The sequence below is a fragment of the Rhinatrema bivittatum genome, chromosome 9, assembly GCF_901001135.1.
Source record: "Rhinatrema bivittatum chromosome 9, aRhiBiv1.1, whole genome shotgun sequence".
Taxonomy (NCBI): Eukaryota; Metazoa; Chordata; class Amphibia; order Gymnophiona; family Rhinatrematidae; genus Rhinatrema; species Rhinatrema bivittatum.
In genome coordinates this window covers 89,182,635-89,209,020 of record NC_042623.1, presented here as the reverse complement: position 1 = coordinate 89,209,020, position 26,386 = coordinate 89,182,635, and the positions used below count along the sequence as shown (strand labels likewise).

General features: G+C 42.2%; 1 protein-coding gene across 5 annotated transcripts in view; it reads left to right on the top strand.

Annotated features, from left to right (window-relative positions):
- The window catches only part of ST7 (suppression of tumorigenicity 7), a 342,169-nt gene that overhangs the window by 56,152 nt on the left and 259,631 nt on the right, over positions 1-26,386 (top strand). Inside the window, exon 1 of one of the 5 annotated variants that reach the window (XM_029614962.1) lies at positions 6,331-6,880. The exons of the other annotated variants lie outside the window; for them this stretch is intronic. Coding sequence (XP_029470822.1) covers positions 6,823-6,880 — 58 coding nt within the window. The 5' untranslated portion in view covers positions 6,331-6,822. Of the gene's footprint in view, positions 1-6,330; positions 6,881-26,386 lie in introns of those variants that run through there. 5 annotated transcript variants of the gene reach the window in all.

Below are 26,386 nucleotides of genomic sequence, written 5' to 3'. Positions count from 1 at the left end.
AGGAAAGCCTTATTGTTTTTCAACATCTGGTCAGAGACAAAGTGGTGAGAGACCTGTCGGATAATGCAACAGGAGTAGCAAATATCAACAGGCAAGGAGGGACCAAGAGCCCAGCAGTGTCCTTGAAAATGGGAATGTTGCAGAACAGCATTAAAGGTATTGGCAACTCACAACATTGTGGTGGAGAATTTGTAGGCAAATTATGAGCAGGTAAAGGTTAGATCCTGGGGAATGGTTGCTGTGCCATCTGCTGAACACCAAGGTGATGAGGTTCTTCAGTTGAAGAAGGGAATCAGGGTCAGAAGGCCTGGATGCCCTGTCTCAACCATGACCTCAGGAGATTCTGTTTCATGTTTTTTCCCCTTTGGCCTCTAACAGACAGAATAGTAAGGCAAATAGAGAGACATCAAGGATGAGTGATTCTGGTGACTCTGGAGTGGCCCAGGCATCCATGGTTTGCAGATCTGATAAATTTCAAGGTAGACAGCCCTATGAGGCTTGGTATTGTTCCCGGTCTTCTTTGTCAGGGGCCAATTTTCTTGGATCAGAAGCAATCGCCTTTGTCTTGAGGCATGGCTCTTGAGAGGAGGAAATCGAGAGATAAAGGATTTGTGGCAGAAGTTATTACAACCTTGCTACTAGCCGGAAAGATGTCAACTTGCTTGGTGTATGTACACATCTGGAAAGTTTTTGAGTCCTGGTGTCAGGAATCTGGCTTCTCTCCAATTTAGGGATTTAATTCCAGTGATTCTTTTTCTTTTCGCAGGCTGGTTTTCAAAAGGGCTTAGCCTTGCACTCTCTTAAAGTACAAATAACTACCATTGGCATGTTACAGAGGGAAGGTACATGGTTCTCCTCTAGCTTCACATATGGATGTGGTAAAAGAGGTGTAGCATTGCAACCTCCACGTCAGCATCTGGTCCCACCTGGAATCTCAATTTGGTCCTTGTAAGCCTTGTGGCAAGCTCCTTTTTAAACCAGTTAGGAGGGCGTCTTGAGAGACATACTCTAAAAGCAGTGCATTTAGTAGCTATTTGTTTGGCGAGACGTATTTATGAGTTGCAGGCATTGTTGTATAAAGATCCTTTCCTTCAATTTTCAGAGAATGGATTATCTATTTATACAGTTTCATCATCTTTGCCAAAGGAAATATCTGTTTTTCATGTCACTCAGTCAGTAGAGTTGCTTGTATTTAGGAGGTCATGGTCTGGTGTTTCCGAGCAGTATCAGGAGCTTCATATTTTAGATGTACATATGACTCTTTTGAGATGTTTGAAAGTCACAAATGGTTTTTGGAGATCGGGTCAGTTTTTTGGTATTATTCAGTGGCCTCTATTGCTAGAGAGTTTAAAGAACGTATATTGTGTCAGCATATATTTGCAAGGTTTAGAGATCTGTAGGTCTTATAGCTTAATCTTCTAGGGCTCCAGTAGCTTCTGGGACCCACTGTCAATTGGTTTTATCACAGGAAATTTTGTAAGGTGGCAACTTGGTCTTTGCATACTTTCTTCAGACATTACAGACTGGATATCTCTGGACAGCATGGCAATTGGAGAGAGTGTGTTGAGAGTGAGTATTTTTGGTTCCTGCCCAGTTTGGGGTGGCTTGGGTACATCCCACTCATCAGGACTGGTCTGGTGGATGATAAGGAAAGTAAAATTGATTCTTACCTGCTAATTTTCTTTCCTTGAGTCTATCAAGACCAATCCAGAGTCCTGCCCTTTGTGTTTGAAGACCGCTCTTCTGTGTGTATATACAGTCAGTGAATCATTTCTTGTGGTGCTTTCTGGTGTGTAAATCTTCTCGATTAAGGGGTTGTCAGTTCTGGTTTGGAAGATTCACTACTGGTTCTTATTCCCTGCTCGAAATTGGGGGGAGTTGTTTTTTTTAGCTTTGTTACAGATTTATTGGAGGCTGCAGGTGGCACAGTGTCTTAAGTACCAAGAGTACAGCAAAGTTTTTCTTCTCTGTCTCCATCTGCTGATAGGGGAGAAAATTCCACTCATCTGGATTGGTCTGATAGGACACAAGGAAAGAAAATTAGCAGGTAAGAACCGATTTTTCCTTATCTAACCAAAGTGGAAGAATCTCAATTTGGAAGACTGGATGGGTTAATTTGGTCTTTTTCTGTTGTCATTTCTATGTTACTATGGTTGATGGTGGCTAGCCTTCATAACTCAGTTCTCCAGCTCTGCTTTTTTTTTTTAAATTGAAGTGGTAAAGTAACATATGGATTATCTTTTAGTTATAATGGCGTGGCTTGCAGCTTTTTTCACTATTAAACAGAGCTTTCTTAGGATTCTATGTTACAGATCTGGGGAACAGGTTTTACCTGCTTGACTGTCCTTTCTCCTTTTGCCACTCCTTCTGTGCATCTCTGTTCCCTGACTAATACACACCTTTCATATCACGTTACATGTATGGCCTAATGGATCTCAACAAAGAAAAGTCCAAAAAATGGGAAAGACTTTGGCAAAAATACAACAAAAATAAATCTTACCCAAAATTGAAAAAGTTATTATAAACCCCTAGCTTGCTATAATATGGATAATCAAATACGGAAACTTAGTGAATTAGCTAATAGCTCACCATTTAAGTCTGAAAAATTATAATCATAGGTCTGGGTCACAAATAGAAACTAATTTTTAAAACATTTTTTTTTACTATGCATATAAAACGATGCTTATAAAACTTGAACTTGCATGAATAAAGCAAACATATGCATCAACAGTCCAAATACTTAGCTGATATAAGGATCCACTAAAAGTCTGACATGGGGCCATGTTTTGCTGAACGCTGCATCAGGGAATATTTCACAACAGTTAGTGGAACATGTAGTTCACCTTTTCCATGGAAAACACTTCTGAAGAACAAATGCAATGTACATTTTAAATATCCAAGCAACTGTCAAGATCATGTGACTCAAGCTGACATCATTCAAGAGATTTTAAAGATTTTAAAAAATTTAACAGATCTAAACAGATGTGCCATAATCTCAAAAACTGACCAATGGATAAAGCAGCTTTCAATTTCCTTGAATGACAGCTTTCATATTGCAGAAAGTTTGTTGCACTCAGTTGGTTTATGATAGATGTTTAACTGATGATGATCTTTAGTGATATTAATATCTAAATATGAAATAATATTTTTGTCAAAATGCATCACAAATTTTAAATGGTGATCAAATTTTAAAATGGTGATCAAATGATTCAAATGATTAAAATGGTGATCAAATTTTAAATGGTGATCCTTGCCTCCCTCCCATACTCTATTGTATATAGTACTTTATCTTCGTTCTCCCTCTCTTTTTTCCTACTCCCAGTTAAGGCATCCTTGTTATAATGTAACTTTATGCTCCTTTTAAATTGTCTCTTGTTGATTGGTTGGTTATAGTTACTGCTTAGTTCGATGTAAACAGAGTTGATTTGATTTGTATCAAGAAAGTCGGTATATAAAAGCCTTTAATAAATAAATAAATAAAGAATTCAACCACCAACCCAAGAATTCAACTTACGTGCGTCCCGGGGCTTTGCGCGCGCCGGCGGCCTATGCAAAATAGGCGCGCCGGTGCGCGAGTAAATCCGGGAGGATTCACACTCGCAGGGGTTTTAAAATCTACCCCTATATCCTACCGGTTCACCTTTATTCCACATGTTTATTAACCCCTTCAATAAAATGAAGCAGATTTGTTAGGCAAGACTTCCCTTGGGTAAATCCATGTTGACTGTGTTCCATTAAATCATATCTTTCTATATGCTCTCCTACGATTTTGATCTTGAGAATAGTTTCCACTATTTTCCTGGTACTGACGATAGGCTCACTGGTCTATAGTTACCCGGATCGCCCCTGGAGCTTTTTAAAAATATTGGGGTTACATTGGCTACCCTCCAGTCTTCAGGTACAATGGATGATTTTAATGATAGGTTACAAATTTTAACTAATAGATCAGAAATTTCATTTCTGAGTTCCTTCAGTACCCTAGGATGCGTCCAGGTGATTTGCTACTCTTTAGTTTGTCAATCTGGCCTACAACATCTTCCAGGTTCACAGTGATTTTGTTCAGTTCGTCTGACTCATCACCACTGAAAACCATCCCTGGAAGTGGTATCTCTCCAACATCCTCATTAGTAAACATGGAAGCAAAGAATTCATTTAGTTTTTCTGCAATGGCCTTATCTTCTCTAAGAGCCCCTTTAACCCCCTCGGTCATCTAATGGTCCAACCGACTCCCTCACAGGTTTCTTGCTTTGGATATATTTAAAAAAGTTTTTATTATGAGTTTTTGCTTCTATGTCCAACTTCATTTCAAATTCTCTCTTCGCCTGTCAATCCATTTTTAAATAAATATTCTTCCACCTTTATTGGCGAGCTTGACAACAACCGACGAATCAGTTGCTTGATGACATAAAGCTTGACACGCCAATTTTTTTGAGGTTAAATGTACCAAGTATGTTCAGATTCTATAGAATCTTTATTTAGTTATTATTTATAATCTTTTATATACCGACAACCCGTTTGCACATCGTATCGGTTTACAGATAACTTAAAAACTTTTAGGCATTGCCTTTACATGGAACGGTAACTGTGAATTAAGGAACAACAAACTACTAATTGAACAGAGTAATAACTTTTTACAAGGATCAGAGACAAAATGTCGAAATACAGATTGGAAAGCTGGGAGGGCAAGGCGGATATTTACACGAAATTTGACTGGGTAACTGGAAAAGCAGAAACGGATATTTACAAAATGGAATCTTAAGAATGTTCAGATTCTGTAGCATCTAATTCTTGCAGTATCACATCTCTAAACGTACAAATATGTGGGCCCATAGGTTCTGGAGTGATCCATTTAGATTTCGGTTGTATTGATGAAGGTTCGCTTGCTGCCTCTGGTGGATCAGCAAAAAAACAAACATAACAGAACGATGCCTATATGAATAATGAAGTATGGCATTTGAATGGATCATGAATAACTGTAGGAACACAAGGTAATTCTTTTTCTACCGCTGTACAGGCATTTTCAGAAAAAGGCTCTCCTATTAAATTTATCACAGCAGATCTCGCCAAGTTTGAGAACAAGTTATGGGTTTGTTCCATGACTCTGCAGGAATAAGCCGATAGGTATCTCTCTGTTTGTAAGATAAACATGCTCTGATCGAACCTCGATGTTTCTCTAAAAAAGACAATTTTGCATTCTTAGTTGAGTTTGAGAACAAGTTATGGGTTTGTTCCATGACTTTGCAGGAATCAACTGATAGGCATCTTTCTGTTTGTATGATCAATGTGCTCTGATCGAACCTCAATGCTGCTCTAAAAAAGCCAATTTGCCATTCTCAGTCAACTTTTTCACCACTAGATGAATCATCTGACGAAAGATCAACTGTCACTCTTTTCAGACTACCAAGAGAGTCTCTGGCTTTATTCTTCCTCCAGTCCTTGCTTATAATCTGATTCATCTTGCTGAAACTTCTCAATGTATGACTGTTTAACTGAAAGTCTAAATTCTTCTAATGTAAATTTAAATTATTTCAATGAAATTCCATAATTTCCAAGAAAGTATCAGCTTGTTCCTGTGTCTGAATTTCCTCAACAGAGACTTGCAGAGACTGGGTGAAACTCTTAATCCGTTCAATGAGTAAAAGCATGAGGTCGAGAGAGTACTTATTAAATATAGCCACCCATTTCTCTACAACTCCAAATCTTTTGAAAACTTCTTCAGTTCCTTCTGTAATCATAAACCTCATGGTATTATCTGTTATTTTATATATTCCATTAGAGTATCTGTATATAATTCAGACCAAATAATCCGTTTACTAGTGACCACAAGTTTTGTCCATAAAGACATTGTTTGTTTCATAGTTGCTGCCAAACGTTCTTCCGAGACAGTCTTCCAATGTACGTTTTTCAAATCCATAATGGACAACATATGTAAATAAACAAAGTAAATCCAAAAATGGGAAAGACTTTATTATAGTAATTTTTTAAAATGTAAAAAAATGGTAAATCTCTTGAATGTCAGGTTGAGTCAGATGATCATGACATTTTTTAAGTTCATTGGTTGCTTGGATATTTAAAATGTGCATTGCGTTTGTTCTTCAGAAGTGTTTTCCATGGAAGAGATGACCTACATGTCCCACCAGCTGTTTGTGAAATATTCCCTGATGCAGCGTTCAGCAAAATACGGCCTCATGTTGGACTTTGAGTTGATATTTGAACCAGCTAAGTACTTGGACAATTAATACATATATTGACTTTATATATGCAAGTTCAAGCTTTATAAGCATCATTTTATATGCATGATAAAAATTATTTATAAAAATCAGTTTCCATTTGTGACCCAGACATATGGTTATAATTTTTTGGACTTAAGTGATGAAATATTAGCTAATTCATTACATTTCTATAAATGGTGATCCATACTATAACAAGCTAGTGGTTTATAATAACTTTTTTCAATTTTTGAATAAGATTATTTTTGTTGTACTAATGGATCACAAGACTTATGATGCTAGCAAGGATAACCAGCTTCATTGTAGTTCCACAGAGTATGAGAGTTACACTAGATATCTCGTAATATTTTACATTTGGTTTTTCACCAGATGTATCCCAGAGATACTTTTTTTTTTTTTTTCATGAGGCAACTTTAGGATAGCAGGATATTTCCTGCTTCACTGCCTGCTTCCCTTATGCAAGATTTTAGACTTCACTAGCTTGGTTGGTTGGTTGGTGGTGGCACTGGTGGAGGGAGGAGGGGCATTTCCATGTGCAAACAGTCTCTGACAGGAAAATTTTATTTTTGCAAGGTAATGTTACAGCAGGCACATGGTGTGCAAGAACGCAAAACCACTCTGCTTGCCCTGGCATACCAGCTTCGAATCAGGTAGAAATTGTGTGTGTCCGTGATAGAGTTAATGACTGTGTGATATTGGAAAGAGGATTATAGAAAAATGAAGTGGAAGCTTTTCTTAATACTGTTAGTTTTCTATAAATAGAATGGGACGTGAGCTACATATCAGCATCAGGTTTTCATTTATATTACAGCTCCCATGTTGACATAAATACCAAAACTGGTCTGGGAAGAGCACTGACTGGACCCTAACATTTAGTGGCAGTCTGTTTTAAGCTAGTGTTTCATTTTGGAGAGGAAAAACAATAATTTCTTAGATTTCTTAAAGAGTATGTTTTAAAATAAATTGTAGATTTCATGTGAGAGTATATATTGTGAAATGCCACTATTCTATTAAAAAAAAAGTTGGAGATTTCCCACAACTTGAACTTCATAGTTTGAACTCTTTTGGATCCTTTCCCTCAGTTTCTCTCAGTTTTAATAAGTAGAAACCTGTGAATCTTTGTGGAAAGGTCGATGTGGTTAGATGAAAAACAAGCAGAGTTGCATCAAGAGAGTGTATCAACAGACAGTGATATAAGGGGACCCCAAAATCTTCTCCTTACTAGCAGCCTTAATTGAATACTTGAGACACTTATCTGAAACAGTGCTTTGTTGGTAAACAATTCAGCTGACGAAAAAAGCCCTGCATTAAGGACTATCCAGTTTCATGATGTCATCTGGAGGTGATGAAAAATCCAGTTTAACTGATGTCATCTGGGGACATCATACTAAAAAGCTCGGAAAAATATACTTTTGTAGTATCATCTACATTTAATTGCAAGAGATTACATTTAAAGATATTTCTTACCTTTAATGACCTATAATTATACCTCACATGGCACCGAGTTCATTAATGCAGTCTTTTAGCGTGGTTATAGTGGTCATTTAAAATTTTGAATTCATTTTTCATTTCTACACATTCAGTTTTCTTTGAGTAAGATTTTTGGTGTTTGTTGTTAATAGAATGTATGCTATTGTATAAAGATATCAATATTATAGACATTTTAGAGATGAGGTGGGGCTGCTAAGCAATAGTGATCATAAGGTAATCAAATTTGACATAATCAAGGGTCATGTGATGGTTGCCTAGAGCGAAGACACAGGTTGATGTAGGTCCTCTGGCCCAGCATTTTTAATCTGTCCAAATCCTGCCCATGTCGAGATCTGAACTTTTTTCAATTAAGAATATGTCCAAGTTATCGATTCCTGCTGAAAAATCTACCAAATCGCAGTGCCTGAATAAATCATCTTTGGTGGAGGTGAATCAAGATGAGGACTCTGGCTCAAAGGAGGAATGGCTGGCCTTATTGTCACCACTAAATACCACTAAAACTCTTTAAGAAATAAGAACTTAAGAACATACGATTTGCCATACTGGGTCAGACCAAAGGTCCATCAAGCTAGTATCCTGTCTCCAACAGTGGCCAATCTGGGTCACAAGTACCTGGCAGGATCCCAAAAGGTTGATAGATTCCATGCTGCTTATCCCAGGGATATGTAATGGATTTCCCCAAGTCCAATTTAATAATGATTTATTCCACTTTTTTTCCAGGAACTTGTCCAAACCTTTTTTAAATCCAGCTACACTAACAGCTTTCACCACATGCTCTGGAAACTAATTCCAGAGTTATGCATTAAGTAAAAAATGTCCTCCTATTTGTCTTAAATGTATTACCTAATAACTTCATTGAATGTCCCCTATGCTAAATAAAATTTTATATTTTTTGAAAGAGTAAACAACCAATTCACGTTTACCCGCTCCTCTCCATTCATTATTTTATACACCTCTTTCATATCTCCTCTCAGCCATCTCTTCCCCCAATTGAAAAGTCCTAAACTCTTTAGCCTTTTCTTATAGGGGACTCATTCCATCCCTTTTATCATTTAGGTTACCCTGTTCTGTACCTTTTCTAATTCTACTATATCTTTTTTGAAATGTGGTGACCAGAACTGCAAACAATACTCAAGGTGCATTTGCACCATGGAGCAATTCAGAGGCATTATGATATTCTGTTTTATTCTCTATTCCTTTCCTAATAATTCCTAGTATTCTATTTGCTTTCTTAGCTGCTGCCGCACACTGGGCAGAGGATTTCAGCATATTATCCATGATGATGCCTAGATCCTTTTCCTGGGCTGGTGACTTCCAATGTGGAACCTTGCATTATGTAGGTATAATTTGAGTTGCTCTTTCCTTTATGCATTACTTTGCACTTATCCACATTACATATTATCTGCCATTTGGATGCCCAATTACCCAGTCATGCAAGATCCTCTTGCAATTTCTCGCAATCTTCTTGTGATTTAACAACTTTGAATAATTTTATATCATCAGCAAATGTGATCACCTCGCTTGTTGTTTCCATCTCGGGGCAGTGCCAATGGAAGTGTGTCCAGCCACCCTAGGCAGTGATTTCATCACATTATCTTTCTCTCTCTCTCTCTTTCTCTCTAATCACACACAACAAATGATCCCAGCTCCTCAAAGAAATACATACCCAAAAAATGGAAACCCCCCTCTGGCACCTAGGCCACTGCCTACCCTGCCTAATGTTTCTGCTGGACCTATCTCTAATTCATTTATAAATATGTTTTCAAGCAGCAATTCTAGTACAGATGCCTGGGGCACTCCCATATTCATTTTTTTCCATTCAGAAAATAGACCATTTAACCCTACTCTCTATTTTGTATCTTTTAACCAGGTGATCAAATTTGCAGATGACAAAAAAATTATTCTGAGTAGATAAATCACAAGCAGATTGTGATAAATTGCAGGAGGACCTTGCGAGACTGGAAGATTGGGTGTACATATGATAGATGAAATATAATTTGGACAAGTGCAAGGTGGTGCATATATGGAAAAATAGCCCATGCTCTAGTTAAATGATGTTAGGTTCCATATTAGGAGTTACCACTCAGGAAAACGTTCTGGGCATCATAGTGGGCAATATTTAAAAATCATTGGCCCAATGTGTGGCGGCAGTCAGAAAAGCAAGCAGAATATTAGGAATTATTAGGAAAGGAATGGAGAATAAAACAGAGGATGTCATAATGCCTCTGTATTGCTCCATAGTCAGACCACATCTAGAGTACTGTGTGTAATTCTAGTCACCACAATAAAGATATAGTTGCACTGGAAAAGGTACAGAGTAGGGTGACCAAAATGCTAAAGATGATGGAATGGCTCCCCTATGAAGAAAGACTAAAGAGGTTAGGGGTGCTCAGTTTGGAGAAGCAAAGGATGAGGGAGGATATAATAGAGGTCTATAAAACCATGGAAGGAATAGAATGAGTAAATGTGAATTGGTTATTTACTCTTTCAGAAAATACAAAGACCAGGGGACACTCCATGAAGTTAACAAGTGGTGCATTTAAAACGAATAGCTGAACATTCTTTTTCTCTCAACATGCATAAAGTTCTGGAATTCATTGTTAGAAGATGTGGTTAAGGCAGTTAGTATAGATGGGTTTAAAAAAGGTTTTGACAAGTTCCTGGAGGAGGAGTCCATAAAGAAGTCTTGGAGGAGAAGTCCGTAATAATACTGATGATTAGCAACATGGGATCTTTAGTATTTACTATTGGGTTCTTGCCCAGTACTTGTGACCTGGATTGACCTCTATTGAAAACAGGATATTGGGCTTGATGGACCCATAGTCTGAACCGATATGGCAATTTCTTATGTGTTCTTGCCCTGTGAAGAGATCTAGAATTTCACAATTTTTTAAGAACCGTAAGGCTAATATAGACGTTTTACAAGAAATATGTTGGTGAGCATTAGAAATTATGCAGGTCATGGGTCGGTCACATTTATGCAGCATTCTATTTGTTCAGGAGCAGAGCAGTATGTATTCTTATACATTAAAATCTCCCCTTACAGGTGCAGCAATCCTATTATGATCCTGAGGGTTGGTATGTAAATTTTGGAAGGGAGTCTGTTTGGCCAGACCCTGATTTTAGTTAATATCTATGGGCCTAATCAGGGACACTCTGAGTTTTTTAAAGGCCTTCAGGAACTTTTACTGAGGCTTGATACTACTAGACTCTGCATTGGGGGAGACTGGAAGGTCGTATGTAGGGAAATTATATTTAGACTCTGTAGAGGGCTTTACAGAACTACATAATTTTTTTCAGCTCAAGGATGTCAGCTCAAGGATGTCATGTAGCAATTATACTTTTTTACTCACAGGCATGAATCATACAGTTTGATTTTTTTGTGTGTGATCCTGCTTTGGCTGCTCAGGTAACTGACATAGACATTTTGTCCTGTACAATTTGACTACCATGCTGTATCTATATCTTTTGCATCTCACTTGCTTCCAAGGTCTTTTAGGCCTTGGAGGCTCAATGTTTCCTTGTTGGATAGAAGGGAATTCAAGAAAGTGGTAGTGGATGCTACTTAGCCAGATAAGTCGGAACTTGTCCAGATAAGTGCAATATGTATTTGCATATTTTTTACATATACATGCAGGTTGCTGGGTTCATTTGTGCATATTTTATAACCTGCGCATATCATTATACACAGAGGATATAAAATATAGGAGCAGATTCTGCTTGCCCATATACATGCATGATTATGTTTGACTATATGAAAATTAATAAAGATATTATAAAAAAAAAAAAAAAGGTTGAAGGTAAGACCAAGTAACTGCCAACATAGTTTAATGGTGAGGTGAAAGAGGCAGTTAAAGCCAAAAAAAATCATTAAAAAATGAAAAGCAGACCCATATGAAGAACATAGATAAAAGAATAAGCACTGGCAAATTAGATGTAAAACAGTAGTAAGACAAGCCAAGACAATATTTGAGAAGAAACTTGCTAGAGAGGCAAAAACTAATATTAAAAACTTTTTCAAGTACATTCAAAGCAAAAAGCCTGTGAGGGAGTCAGCTGGATGACCAAGAGATAAAAAGGTTACTCAGGGAGGGCAGGAAACAGCAGAAAAACTGAACAAATTCTTTACCTGGTCTTCACTGAGAAGGATGTTGGCAATATATGCACATCTGAAACATTCTTTAATGTTGATGATTATAAGCAACTAAATTAAATCTCTGTGAAAATGGAGGATGTAATAGATCAAATTGAAAAACTAAAGAGTAATAAATCACCTTGACTAGATGGCATCTACACAAGAGTACTAAAATAACTCTAACATGAAATAGCAAAACTGTTGCTAGTAATCTGTAACCTATCATTTAAAACAGTCACAATACCGGAAGACTGGAGGGTGGCCAATGTGATGACAATGTTTAAAAACGGCTCCAGGGTGATTTGGGAAACTATAGACCAGTGAACTTGACATCAGTGCCAGGCAAAATGATAACAGCTTATCTTAAAAACAAAATCTCTGGCAATATACATGACTTAAAAGTGAATTTTAAAAGCCCTACGCGCGCCAAAGCCGGGAGATGCGCACGTGACTGGGATGAGCGCGCACCGCGCAGATTTTAAGAGGCCTGCAGCCATGCGCGTATCTCCCAGTACGCAGATAAAAAAGATTAGGCGAAAAAGGGGTGGGGCGGGGGGGCGGGGCAATTGCGGGACATGGGCGGGCTGGGACTGCATCCATAAAGTCAGTTACATGCAATAGCATGCACTGGGATCCCACGACCGTGTAACTTGCTTCTGCTATGGACAGCGTGTAAGTAGTAAAATTTTAAAAAAGTGTAGTCAGTGGGCTTTTAGGGGTCGGGGCTAGTAGGGTAAAACGTAGGCAAGTTAGGTAGGGAGTTTAAGAAGTCCGCTTCTTTACTGAAGCGAACTGCGAAATAGGCCTATTGCATCCCTGCGCATACTTACTAAAATCCCCCCCCCCTTATGAGACGGGATTTGCGCGTATATACGCACGTTGATATAAAATTGTGTGTGCGGGTAGCAGATTTTATAACATGCGTGGATAGATGTGTGCAAGTTATAAAATCAGCGTGTCCATGTGCGCACCAGCAAACACGAGCACATTTGCACACGCGCATCAGTTTGAAAGTTGCCATCCCTATGAGTGACAGTCAATTTGGTTTTAGCAAAGGGAAATCTTGCATTAAAAATGTTTAGATTTTTTGGAAGATGTAAATAAACATGTAGATAAAGGTGAGACAACTGATATAGTGTATTTGTATTTTCAGAAGACACTTGACAAAATCTCCTATGAGAGACTCCTCAGGAAATTAATAAGGCATCAAATAGGAGGCGGTGGCCTATTATGGAACGGCAACTGGTTAAAAGACAAGAAAAAGAGCATAGGACTAAATGATCAGTTTTCCAAATGGAGAAAGGTCATTAGTGGAATACACAGGCAAAAGTACTAGGACTAATGCTGTTTAACCTATGTTGATCTGGAAAAGGGAACAAGTGATATGAACAAATTTGCAAATGACACAAAATTATTCAAAGTTGTTAAACAGCAATGAATTGTGACGAACTACAGATGCACCTTGTGAGACAAGGAAACTGGTCATCTGAAAGGCATATGATATTTAATACAGAAACGTACAAAGTTCGCATAGGAAAAACTAATCCCAACTACAGGTACACAATGCTGGATTCTGTGAATACCGCGGTATTTTCCCTGGTAAAATATTGCAAGGAAAAATAATGCAGCTTAGCTGACCCGACAAAGCACCACATGATGGTGGCCCCTCATCCTGGGGCTGCCATCTTTTAAAGGGGCTGATACTGCTGCTGGTACTAGTCCTTCCTGATTAGTAAAATCAGTGAGGGGCTAGAAAGATCCCATTTCCTACCCCCATCCCCTGAAGCAGCCAAAGGTTCCAGAGGTTACAATAAAATAAAGAGGGTGTAATCTTTGGCTGCTGCAGAAAGTGGCAGGGGATGGTATAGATCCCAACCGATTTTACAAATCCAGAAGGGGAACACCGTGAGGCGCATCAGCCCCTTTGAGACCCGCGCCTGGAGCATCAGGAAATGTGTTAGCATTTCCTGATGCTCCAGGCTAGGGCTCGGATGCTCCTCTAGGGCTCGGCGCACGCAAGGGGGTGCACACTTGTGCACCTTGCGCGCGCCGAGCCCTAGAGGAACCCCTATGGCTTCTCTGTTCCCTCCGAGGCCGCTCTGAAATTGGTGCGGCCTCGGAGGGAACTTTCCTTCTGCCCTCCCCCCCCACCTTCCCCTCCCTTCCCCTACCTAACCCGCCCCCCAGCCCTACGTAAAAAACCCCCTGACCTTTATTTTTCAAGTTGCGCCTGCCTCTGGGTAGGCGTAGGTTGTGCGCGCCGGCCAAGAGCCGGCACACGATCCCACGGCCTAGAGGCCCTACAGAGGCCTCTGGCCACGCCCCCGGACCGCCCACTCCCTGCCCCTTTTTTCAAGCCCCGGGACATACGCACGTCCCGGGGCTTGCACGCGTCGCCGAGCCTATGCAAAATAAGCTCGACGCGCATAACCCCCCTGCGCGCGTAAATCCAGCTGGATTTACACGCATAGGGCTTTTAAAATCTGCCCCTTAGTGTGCATATGTGGGCTCCTAATTTTAAGCATTTATGCACGCATCTGCTTATCGTGCATTTTCCTTAGGAATTGTCGGTTTTTAGATGTGCAAGTGAGGTAATTTTATAACATGTGCGCATTAAGGAAATGACCGGTTTAACCAGTTCATCCACGAGTTTGCCCATCATCAAGACCCCCTGGTTCTTTAGCCTGCACTCCCTCTAGTTTACCCAGACCCCTCACACAGTCTGTATTTGACTATAAATTACTTTATTGAGACTTACACCTGATTGCTATTCTGTTATGGATGTTTTTATGTACATCACCTGGGGCCTTGGTACAGGCAGTGTATAAGAGCTTTAAATAAATAAAATAAAATAAATACAATAAATCCCAGAAGTAAATATGCGCAGGAACGAACCCTCCTCCACTCAGCTCCTTAAAAGTTCAGAAACGCCTGGGCTTGGGGGAAGTCTGTTTTCATAATTACTCTTCAGCAGCCTGAGAGATGAACCCTTGCATAAAGTATATGCCTGAAGTACAGAGTGAGAGTGAGAAAGAGCAGAGACAGGGCAGGGAAAGGGGAAAAGGCAAGAGATATAGAGTGTTGCCAGAAATTAAAAGGGATTTGGAGCCACTGTACATAACATAAGAACATAAGATATGCCATATTGGGTCAGACCAAGGGTCCATCAAGCCCAGTATTCTGTCTCCAACAGTGGCCAATCCAAGTCACAAGAACCTGGCAAGTACCCAAACATTACATAGATTTCAAGCTGCTTTTCCTTACTGATTACTAGCAGTTTATGGATTTTTCCTCTAGGAACTTATCCAAACCTTTTTGAAACCCAGTTACACTAACTGCTGTAACCACATCCTCTGGCATTGAATTCCAGAGATTAACTGTGCACTAAGAGGTCGATTTTCAAAAGTCCATACGTGCGTCCATGTGCACGCGGTTCACGGTGCGTGCACATGGACACGGCTATTTGATAACATGCATTTGTTGGCGAGCACATATTATAAAATACGATTTCCGTGGGCACATGCGTGCTGGATTTTAGTGTCCGTGTACGCATGTGTGGGCGGGTGGCCTCTTCCACGCGCAATGGATGAGATTTTCAAAAACAGAGCATGGCAACGGGAGTAGGGTTTTCCCAATTCCCTCCCAGTCCGCTCCAATTAAGGAGCGGACTGGGAGGGAACTTCCCTACCCACTTTACCCTTTCTACCTTTTCCCCTCTCTTCTCCGACCCCTAACCCCTACCTAACTATTAGGTTTTTTTTTTTGTTTCAATACTTACTGCTCCTTTGGAGCAGAAGTAACTTTGGCATGCTGGCTGGCTGTTGGCGCACGCTTCCCCTCATATCGAGTTTCTTACCATCTTCCTTTTTTATTTAAAAAAAAAAAAGGGGGGGGAGGGGCATGAAGAGGTCCAGTTTTGAATATCCCACATTCTCTGCAGTGCATACAGGCGCTTTTAGCCTGCATGCATTGCAACAAATTTTCCAAGGTAATGCGAGGATAGTCACCCTTTAAAAACTTGCAGCCTCAATAAACAAATTTAAACACAAAAAAAACCCCAACTTGCAGCCTCAAAGTAGTATGCATGTACGCTAAAACTGGCATGTGCATGTTGCACTTCCTATTTGTTCAGGCCTTCTTACTGAGGGGTGGGCGGTAAAATATCACACATACATTTGCAAATCTAATGTAAGTGCACTGTTTTTTTCTCCTTCAACATAAAACCCGCTTATTCTGCCCCCTCCTGGAAAGTCTCTTTTTAACCCAGGTAAAAGCACATGTGCTGTGAAAGCCTGTGTGCACTTTTAGCCGGACAAAGGAGGGCAAGTTTCAAGCAGGCCCTTGCACCTAGGTAAATAACTTCAAAAACTGTCCTCATCATTTTTTTTTTGTGTATATGGCTTGTTTGTGATCTATCAGAAATTAAACAATGGTCATGTGACGGCCGTTTGGGTAAAACCCCAATTGCCAGCATTTGTACCATTCAAAGACCTTGGACTAGGAAAAACTGCCTTTCAACCAGAAAAAGATGTAGAAGAATTTACTCAGTGAAAAAAAAAACTTTGGTCAAGATGCCATTTGAGATGTGGATGAAAAAAGGGAAATGTACCAATGCTGGTGCTGGACCAGAGATAAGCTTGCATGTGCCTAGGCGATATGACACGTCAGGAAGCTAATTCTGCTGTGGTTTAGTCACACTGTGGTGCATTTCCCCCCGCCCCCCCCCCCCCCCTGGAGTATTAGTGTTAGTCTTTTCTTGATGTAAATTTTCTGAAGAACTCCTCTTCATCTCTCTGCCTTATGGGCTGCTAAGGTAAAAGCAGCAAACATTTTCAGAAGACTGTGAGGAACATCAGCTTCCCAATTTCTTTCTCTACATACTCTGGACCTTATTCAAAACAGACATTCTACCATGGGGAGAAAAATCTTTATTGAATAAGGCCCCTTGTGTATTGTTAAATAAACTTGATATTTTTGTCCGCCACTGGATTTCCTAGCTGATTTTTCTTTTTTAGCTCTGCTTTCCCTGGGATAGCTGAGCTATTGCCACAATGTGTTGCTTTTTATATTTGGTGTAAGAGTGGAGCGCAGACATTGCCTTTCCATTTACCGGCACTTCAGAAATAGTGCTGCTAAGTGGAAAGCTCTTCAGATGCTATTATCTAATGCCTTTCATTAGGACAGCATGACCTAATACAAAGTTTAAAAAGCACATTTATTACACTGAGAGAATTAGCCTTTCTAAGCAAAATAAAAATATGTATGTATATATATACACATATTTTCAGGCACTGGCAACATCTCTTGGGGATGATGTGCTGTTTTCAATCTGTTATATAGGATGAACATACTAAGAGGAAAACAGAACAAAAAAACTAGAGGAAAGAGCTGAGCAAAGTTTTGTCAAGAGATGAGAAGTGGGCAGAAGGGGGTGAGATAGAGCATGAAAGTTACAGCAGAGAATGTCTTGGGGGGTTTGACATCTTTGTGCTGTTTGTGATTGACTGCACACCACATCTTGGGGGTTTTGATGCTGTTGTTCTGTTTGCAATTCCCTGTGTTATGTCTTGGGGGTCAGCACTTGTCGGCATGTATTAGCTCTAAATTACCACAGTTATCCAAATAACAGATGGAACTTTAACTTATTTAATGAGCCATTCGCAATTTCACTGTACTGACCGTGTATACTTAACATGTGCCTGGCTTGCTCTTTACTTTACGGCAGAAGCATATGCCACTGGTAAAATCAACCAGATAGCCATGCCTTTGACAGGGATAGGCACCCCATACTGCTGCAGGTTGCCATGCACTGGATGGGGGCCCACTTTCTGTTCTCCAATGGAAGGGAGGGCATTGGTGCAGCTGAGAACAAAAAGGGGCCCTTCCCAGCCTCCCCTGGGTTGGGGGGTGGAGTGGTTGCATGCTCTGAAGAGAGAGCAGTCATAAAAACCAGAGAAATGTGCATGTGCCAGGCACCGACCCTCTCCTTTCCCCCTGCTGTCAGGAGAAGAGGCCAGTTCCACATCTGTGCTCGGGCTCCTGGGTGAGTAGCTAAGCAAATCGGCCTTGCTGTGTTGAAGACAGCCCTTGCTAGAGGCTCCCCACACCATCCCCGCACCATGCCCTTGCTAGAGGCTCCCTGCACCAAGAATGGCTTCCCCTTTCAAAGGGGAAGCCATTCTTGGTACCTTAGGGTGCTTCCTTCCCTGCTTCAGCTGCCTTCGAGCTTCTTTCCAAATCCCCTTTTGTTACAATACTTGCCAACTTGTTTCGCTGCCTATTTTTTACATTATTCTCCAGTTGTACTCGTTTGAACTTCTCCTTCTCTTCTAACGCCCATGTTTATGCTCCCTGTTTTTTGTAACTTTGTCTTCTCTATCGGTGTTAATTGGTTTCCCCTAGTTCTACTGTAAACCGATACGATAAGACTTGGTCTTGAGCATCGGTATATTAAAAGAATTTAAATAAATAAAATAAATAAACTTGCTACACCACTCCTCGGACCTTCATGCCACTCCTGGCACCGTTTTTTCCCTCCTGGTGCCTTGGCATTTTGATGCTATTCTTCCTCCTTCTGCCTCCTACCATATCTGTTTTTAATCACCAGTTCCACTGCTGCCACCATCACTCCAAGCCAGTCTTGGTACCCAAGGGTGCAAACGTCTCTGCTCCGGCTGTCTTCAAGGTTCTTTACAAATCCCCTTCCCTTACGGTACTTGCTGACTCTTGGTCTTGCCCTGGCCATCCATTGGTTTACAGAGGCTTTACTTAGTTATCTTTAATGGTTTCATGCCCTCTTACACTTTGTCATCAGACTCCCTTCCCTTATGGGCCTTACAACTATTGGTTTCTTCCTGAATTTGGCTTTTGACATATTATACCACAGCAAAAGGCAGAGGCAGAATTGCAGCTCCCAAAATCAGGAACTCACTCCTTCATTATTACTGCTTCTCAGGTGATGGAGGCAGTATTTACAAAAACTGGTTCAGAAGAAAAATCAGCTCCTGATTTCCCTGAATCATATGATATTAAACATCTAGTGGCTAAAAATAATTTTTTGCCTCTACTCAGTAGCATCTTATCCTCCAGAGAAGACAAACTTCAAGCCTGAACAGACAGCTCCTTCATCTAATGATGCCATATGGAAATGGCATCAGGCCTCCTCTAGCGATTTCCTCTGGCTTTTCCCTGCCTAGGGCTTTCTACCAATTTAGTTGGTGCCCTTTTACCCCTCATTTGGAGCCTTGGGGTGATATTGCCACTGAGTGGCTATTTTGTGCTTCTCATGATGCTTTAGGGCCTTTATGCCACTCTTCAGTTGCTTTGTTGCTCTGTCACTGCCTTAGTGGGATTTCTGCCTCTTTTGGTGCTTTATTTCTACCTTCATGATACCCTGAGCTATTCATGCTATACTTGTGCCAATTTACCCCTCTCATACAGTCTTGGAGGTTTCATGTTGGTGCCCTTTGCCCAACTTTTGGAGCCTTGGGGTGTTCTGGCCACTCTTGCTGCTGCTTTCCTTCTAGGGGCAGAAAGGAGTAGGGAGAAGAGAGAGGATCTTATTGGAGGGAAGAATAGAAAGGTATGAGTGTGTGTGGGGCAGGAGAGGACAGAAAGACATCAGTATGTGTGAGAAGAAGAGAGAGGAGCACTGCACAGGCTCATTTGCTTAGGATCTTGCTCTTCAGGTAAAAACGGTGAAGCTTAAGGATATAAGAACATAAGAATTACCATATTGGTTCAAACTGAGGGGGTCATCAAACCTAGTATCCTGTTTCCAACAGTGGCCAATCCAGGTCACAAGATCCTAAATAGTAAATAGATCCCATGCTGCTATTGTGCAGTGATATGTAGTGGCTATTCCCTAAGTCTTCTTGATTAATAACAGTTATTATTGAAGCTTATTATTGAAAATCAAAAAGGAAATTGTCCAAGTGACTCCAGTTCATCTACTCAAGAAGAGCAGGCTGGAATTAAGAACAAGGAGGAAGATGGATACAGGAGAGAAATATAATGTCAAGAAGGAGCTTAACGATGTTAGAAGATCTTTTTTCTGAAACAAGTTCATTACTTATGTATTATTTATTTTATTTTATGAGTCTTTTAAATACCTTTATGTGGTCTTTAGAAAGACCACAGAAAGTGATGTACAAAAACATTCACAAATTCAAAGCTATATAAAAAGAAAATAAAAACATAACAATACTGAACCATTACCAATAATCCATATACATCACAAAAATCAGAAAACCAAAACAAAAAATTCTAATGAAATTAAAGGTGAAGGTTCACAAAACTCCATCAGCAACTGTTAATAACCAGTCTACTCAGTCATAGAAATCCAGCTCTAATACTGCAAAAATTCATATTCTACCCACCTTACAGCTCTCCTAATATCAAAAACACCCCTGCGATAATAGACCTAGCATTGTATCTCATGTTTTGGGCATACACACTCCTATAGGCATCACCGATCAATCACATTCAAGTCTGTATCTTTTTACAGGAGCAGAAGTAGTTCTGTTCTTGCCTAATTTCTCAATGGAGCTTATTCATAATGATAGCGCCTCTACAGAAAAAGCTCTTGCTTAAACGCATCTCATTCTCACTTCCTTAAAGGATAGAACTGTTAGGATTTGTAGTTATGTGGGTCCTGGGCCAGGATGAGAGATGGTACCGCCCACAGGGAGGAGCCCTGTGAGCCTCACCGTCGGGAGGCGAGGTCTCAGCCGACGTCAGACACAGCTGTGGAATACAGTCTTTATTAGAGAAATAGAGAGGCACAACCCATGGAGCGGGGAGTGCAAGAGAAAGTCACAAAGTCTGTGCGGTGGGGTAAACCCAAGGGGAATACCTCTGTAATGAAGATTCGGCAGTGGTCCGCAGAGCGGGGTACACCGATGAACTCCTCTGTAGAGGTGATGAGGTAGTGGTCGGTGAGGCAGGGCACACTGGTGAGAAGTCCTCAGAAGAGGTGGTATGGTAGTGGTCTGCAGCGCGGGATACACCGATGAGGGATTCTCACTTAGAGTTGACACAGTAGTGGTCCGCAGCACGGGGTACACCGATGAAGGTCCTTCACATAGAAATGGTACGGTAGTGGTCCGCAGCGTGGGGTACACCGATGAGGGTTCCTCACTAGAGCTGGCACGGTAATGGCCCGCAGTGCGGGATATGCCGAAGAGGGTTACTCACTAGAGATGGTACGATAGTGGTCCATAGAGCGGAGGTACTCACAGTAGGCAAAGGTTCCAAGAGAAGTCCCGGGAAACGGGGCAAGCAGTAGTCCAAGGCGATAGGCCCTCCGAGGAGTGAATAGCCAGAGACGAGGAAGAGCCCCCGTGGAGCGGTTACCCAGAGCGTCTCACACCAATGAAGACAGCATAGGAATGGGAAGTCCATAGAGAGCGAAGTGGATTCAGCAATGAGGGAACTCGTTGCCAAGTCGTTGGTTGGCAGGGCCAGCCGGCTTAAGTATCAGAGAGGAATGATGTCATCCGGAGGGTGATGCCCCCGAGGTTCCCGCCATGATGTGCTTAAGACTGGCCCATGCACGTGCGTGCGCGCCTAAGGGATTCCGAGGGCAAGATGGCGGTCGGAACATCCACGGCATCCAGGGACGCCCGGGAGAGGTAGGCAGGCTGGCGATAGCTGGCCGAGGCCATTTCCCACGGGAGTCAAAGCTGCAAAGAGGGAGGTGAGCAACACGGTCACAGCCGTCTGCGACCGACGGGCATAACAGGCACGTATAACACTTAATGCTGTTCACTGTTCTGCACATACATATATTTATTTGTTTATTACACTTGATATACCTCATCATTCATTAAATCTACGCAGTTTACATAATACTGTACATACATAGGCAATAAATTAAAAATAAATTAAATCATAATATAAACATCCAATAAAATTAAAATAGATTACATCATAATACAAACCATAATAAAATACAAGTTAAGACAATAATAAAGTACTAAAGTGAGATTGTCCAATTATAACTAACAATGTCTTTAAAAGCCAAGGAGAATAACTGCTAGTTAGTGATGCTTTGGTAACCCCTTTGCTAGAAAACCTGCATTGGTTATTGGTTACCTCTTGGATTTGTTTAAAACTTTTGGGGCGGATTTTCAGAGCCCTGCTCGCCGGTGAGCCTATTTTACATAGGCCTACCGGCGCGCGCAGAGCCCCGGGACTCGCGTAAGTCCCGGGGTTTTCGGAGGGGGGCGTGTCGGGGGCGGGACCGAGCGCAGCGGCGTTTTCGGGGCGTGCCGGCAGCGTTTTGGGGGCGGGTACGGGGGCGTGGCTACGGCCCGGGGCGGTCCGGGGGCGTGGCCGCGCCCTCCGTACCCGCCCCCAGGTTGCGGCCCGGCGCGCAGGAGGCCCGCTCGCGCGCGGGGATTTACTTCTCCCTCCGGGAGGCGTAAATCCCCAGAGAAAGGTAAGGGGGGGGTGTAGACAGGGCCGGGCGGGTGGGTTAGGTAGAGGAAGGGAGGGGAAGGTGAGGGGAGGGCGTTAGAGGATTCCCTCCAAGGCCGCTCCGATTTCGGAGTGGCCTTGGAGGGAACGGGGGTAGGCTGCGCGGCTCGGCGCGCGCCGGCTATACAAAATCGATAGCCTTGCGCGCGCCGATCCAGGTTTTTAGCAGATACGTGCGGCTCCGCGCGTATCTGCTAAAATCCAGCGTACTTTTGTTTGCGCCTGGAGCGCAAACAAAAGTAGGCCTATTCGCGGAGTCTGAAAATCCGCCCCTAAGGGTATAATTTTACTAAAATGTGTTAAGGTGCTTGTAGCTAAACAATGCTTATTATCATGTGGTGCATTTTACTTAGAATGTAAGTTGTTTCGGTCAGGGACTTATCGTACTGGAATCACTGTTGCATGGTGCAGGGGTGCTATAAAAATAAGTATTGTTAATGCACTGCATTTCGAACACCTTACCATAGAGGATTTCTATGGAACGTGATTGTAACCTTGCTGAAAATCTAACACAGTTTCTAGCAGGTTAGTAGAAAGCAGGAAAAATGTATTTATGTTTTTTTGGGGACTGGGATCCAGGGCCATGAACCATCAAAATTGTTAAAACATAAGCAGAGTGGGGCGGATTTTAAGAGCCCTGCGCGCCGGTAGGCCTATTTTACATAGGCCTACCGGCGCGCGCAGAGCCCCGGGACTCGCGTAAGTCCTGGGGTTTTCCGAGGGGGGCGTGTCGGGGGCGGGCCCGATCCGCACGGCGTTTTCGGGGCGGGACGTTGCGTTTCGGGGGCGGGTCCGGGGGCGTGGTTACGGCCCGGGGCGGACCGGGGGCATGGCTGCGCCCTCCGGACCCGCCCCCAGGTCGCGTCCCGGGGCGCTAGCGGCCCGCTGGCGCGCGGGGATTTACGTCTCCCTCCGGGAGGCGTAAATCCCCCGACAAAGGTAAGGGGGGGGTTTAGACAGGGCCGGGGGGGGGTGGGTTAGGTAGGGGAAGGGAGGGGAAGGTGAGGGGAGGGCAAAAGAAAGTTCCCTCCGAGGCCGCTCCGATTTCGGAGCGGCCTCGGAGGGAACGGAGGTAGGCTGCGCAGCTTGGCGCGCGCCGGCTATACGGAATCGGTAGCCGATCCAGGATTTTAGCGGATACGCGCGGCTACACGCGTATCTACTAAAATCCAGCGTACTTTTGTTGGCGCCTGATGCGCCAACAAAAGTACGCCAAATCGCGCTGTTTGAAAATCTACCCGAGTGCGCAGAACTGCAGAAGGATCTTGTGAGACTGATGAAATTTAAAGAGCAATTTTCAAACAGCCTGCATAGGCAACAATCTGCAGGGACCTTTTACTCTGCAGACTTTAAAGAGAGTTTGCAAGGTTGATTTATGAATATAAATCTGCACTGAAAATTTCCCGGTGTGCATGGAACTGTGCCGACATACACAGGAGCAGGAATAATTTTGTGCATGTGTACTTAACATGTATACTTTTGAAAATTGAAAGTATGAGTATAAGTTCTGTCCCTGCCCCATTTCTGCTTCCCAGAATGCCTCTTTTGTAGTGCTCAAAATTGCTTTTGCGCATACTTTTACACGGACCAATCCCCAGAGTAATTTTTAAAAGGAAATTTACATGCATAAGACAGGAGTCTTAAACCCCTAGTGGTAGATTTAGCACCAGGCGCAAACAAAAGTACGCCGGATTTTATAAGATACTCGCGTAGCCGGGCATATCTTATAAAATCCGGGGTCAGCGCGCGCACAAGGGGGTGCACATTTGTGCATCTTGCGCGCGCCGAGCCCTGCGCGTGCTGCCCGTTCCCTCCGCGGCCGCTCCAAAATTGGAGCGGCCTCGGAGGGAACTTTCCTTCGGCCTTCCCCCACCTTCCCCTCCCTTCCCCTACCTAACCCCCCCCCCCCCCAGCCTTATCTACACCCCCCTACTTTTATCGTGAAAGTTACGCCTGCTCCAGGCAGGTGTAACTCGTGCGCGCTGATCGGCCGCTGCCGTGCGATTCCCCGGCCCGGGAGCGATTTCGGAGGCCTCAGCCACGTCCTCGAAACGCCCCCGGGCCGCCGACACACCCCTCCTAGCGAAGCCCCGGGACTTACACGCGTCCCGGGGCTTGCGCGCGCCGCCGAGCCTATGCAAAATAGGCGCGGTACGTGCAGGGGTTTTTTGAAAGGGTTACGCGCATAACTTATGCGCGTAAACCCTTTTAAAATCTACCGCCTAATGTGGACAAGTGCAAAGTGATGCGCATAAGAAAAAAATAATCCCTACTCTAGGTACAAATTGCTGAGCTCCATATTAGGAGTCAATACTCAGAGCAAGGATCTTGGAGTCATTGTGGACAATAAGTTGAAATCCTCAGCTCAGTGTGTGGTGACAGTCAAAAAAGGCAAATATAATGATTTAGAAAGTAATGGAAAATAAAACAGAGAATATGATAATGCCTCTGTATCGATCCATGGTGTGACCACATCTTGAGTATTGGGAGATAAAGTGGAACCAGAAAAGATACAGAGAAAAGCAACAAAAACGATAAAGGGAATGGAATGTCTCTTATGAAGAGAATGTTACATAGGCTGGGACTTTTCAGCTTGGAAAAGAGATGACTGAGAGGGATATAATAGAGGTTTATAAAATCAGGAATAGGTTGGAATAGGTAAACAGGGCTTGGTCATTTACCCTTTTGAAATACTACTAAGACTAGGGGTTATGCCATGAAGCTAACAAATAGCAGATCCAAAATAAATCAGAGAAAATATTTTTTCACTCAGTGCACAATCAAGCTGGGGTTTGTTGCCAGAGTACATGATCGAGGCCATGTGGCATAGCTAAGTTTAAAAGGGGTTTGTACAAGTTCATGGAGGAGAAGTCTATAAACGATTATTAGTCAGACAGATCTGGGAAAGCTGTCATTTAACCCCTGGCATAAGTGGGCCTCAAATGAAAGAAAAAAAAGAATGGGCTGGAGATAGAAAAAGGGGTTGAAAGTAGAAGAAGGGGTTGAAACCTGCAGGAGGAGGAGAACAGCAGCTCGACGCCACCACCACGGCCTATCAAGCATGGCGTATGGGAGACGTGATAACCTCCAGGTCAGAAGGAAGTAAGAGAAGCAAGGTCCTCAGGATAAAGCCAAGTCTTGATCAAGGCAAGAAGAAGGGAGGAATGAGAGACAGAGAAGTCATGACTGTAAGCAGGCTTTACTGGAAATGGGGCAGGCATTTCACCGGGAAAATGAGAAAGGGAGAGAAGAAGCAGAAAGGAGGGGGCACACAGATAAGTTTTGGGGGGGGGGGGGGTTGGTGTGGAGATTTAAAGATTTTTCTAATTTACTAATGGCCCTGATGATTCTTTCCACAATTTTAAAACAGACAAAGATAAATCTGTTGCAGTACAAATCTACCAAGTTTATTTTACATGCAACATTTACAAGGAAAAAATATCACATGGGCGAAAACCACACCGAATAGGCTCGCGGTGGGCAGTCTCGAAATCCAGTAATTACAATCAATCTTATATAATGTTTCTAAACACAAGGTCAGCATGATAAAGCAAATCATTAAAAGAATTTTATCTTAACTTGACCAATAACAGTTACATTTCTGCATTTTATTCAAATACCATATGTTTTAGGATCTAACTATTCAACAGGTCAGCCTGACCTAGGTTCTATTTGCAATTACCTACAAGCACAACATATTTTATTACTGATAGGAAAAGATCACATATCTATTTTCTGCCAATTATAATTATCCTTTGTCTTGTCCATGGAGCCAATAAATCTGTTGATGTACTACCTTGTACAAATTTGTTTACATATCTTTTATTCTTATTATAAACTAAATAGTCTACATCTTTGTTCATAGCAAGCATAGAATACATCAGGAAAGAACATTATTAGCTAAATTGAACTATAATGCATTACCTTGCACTGCATTGCACAGAGAGATACAATAAAGCTTGTGATTTCCTCAACGGGTTAAAGTACATAGTTGGGGAAACAGTTGCCATGGAAGACCAGGATTGGAATTGATTTATTCAGATGAAAGAAA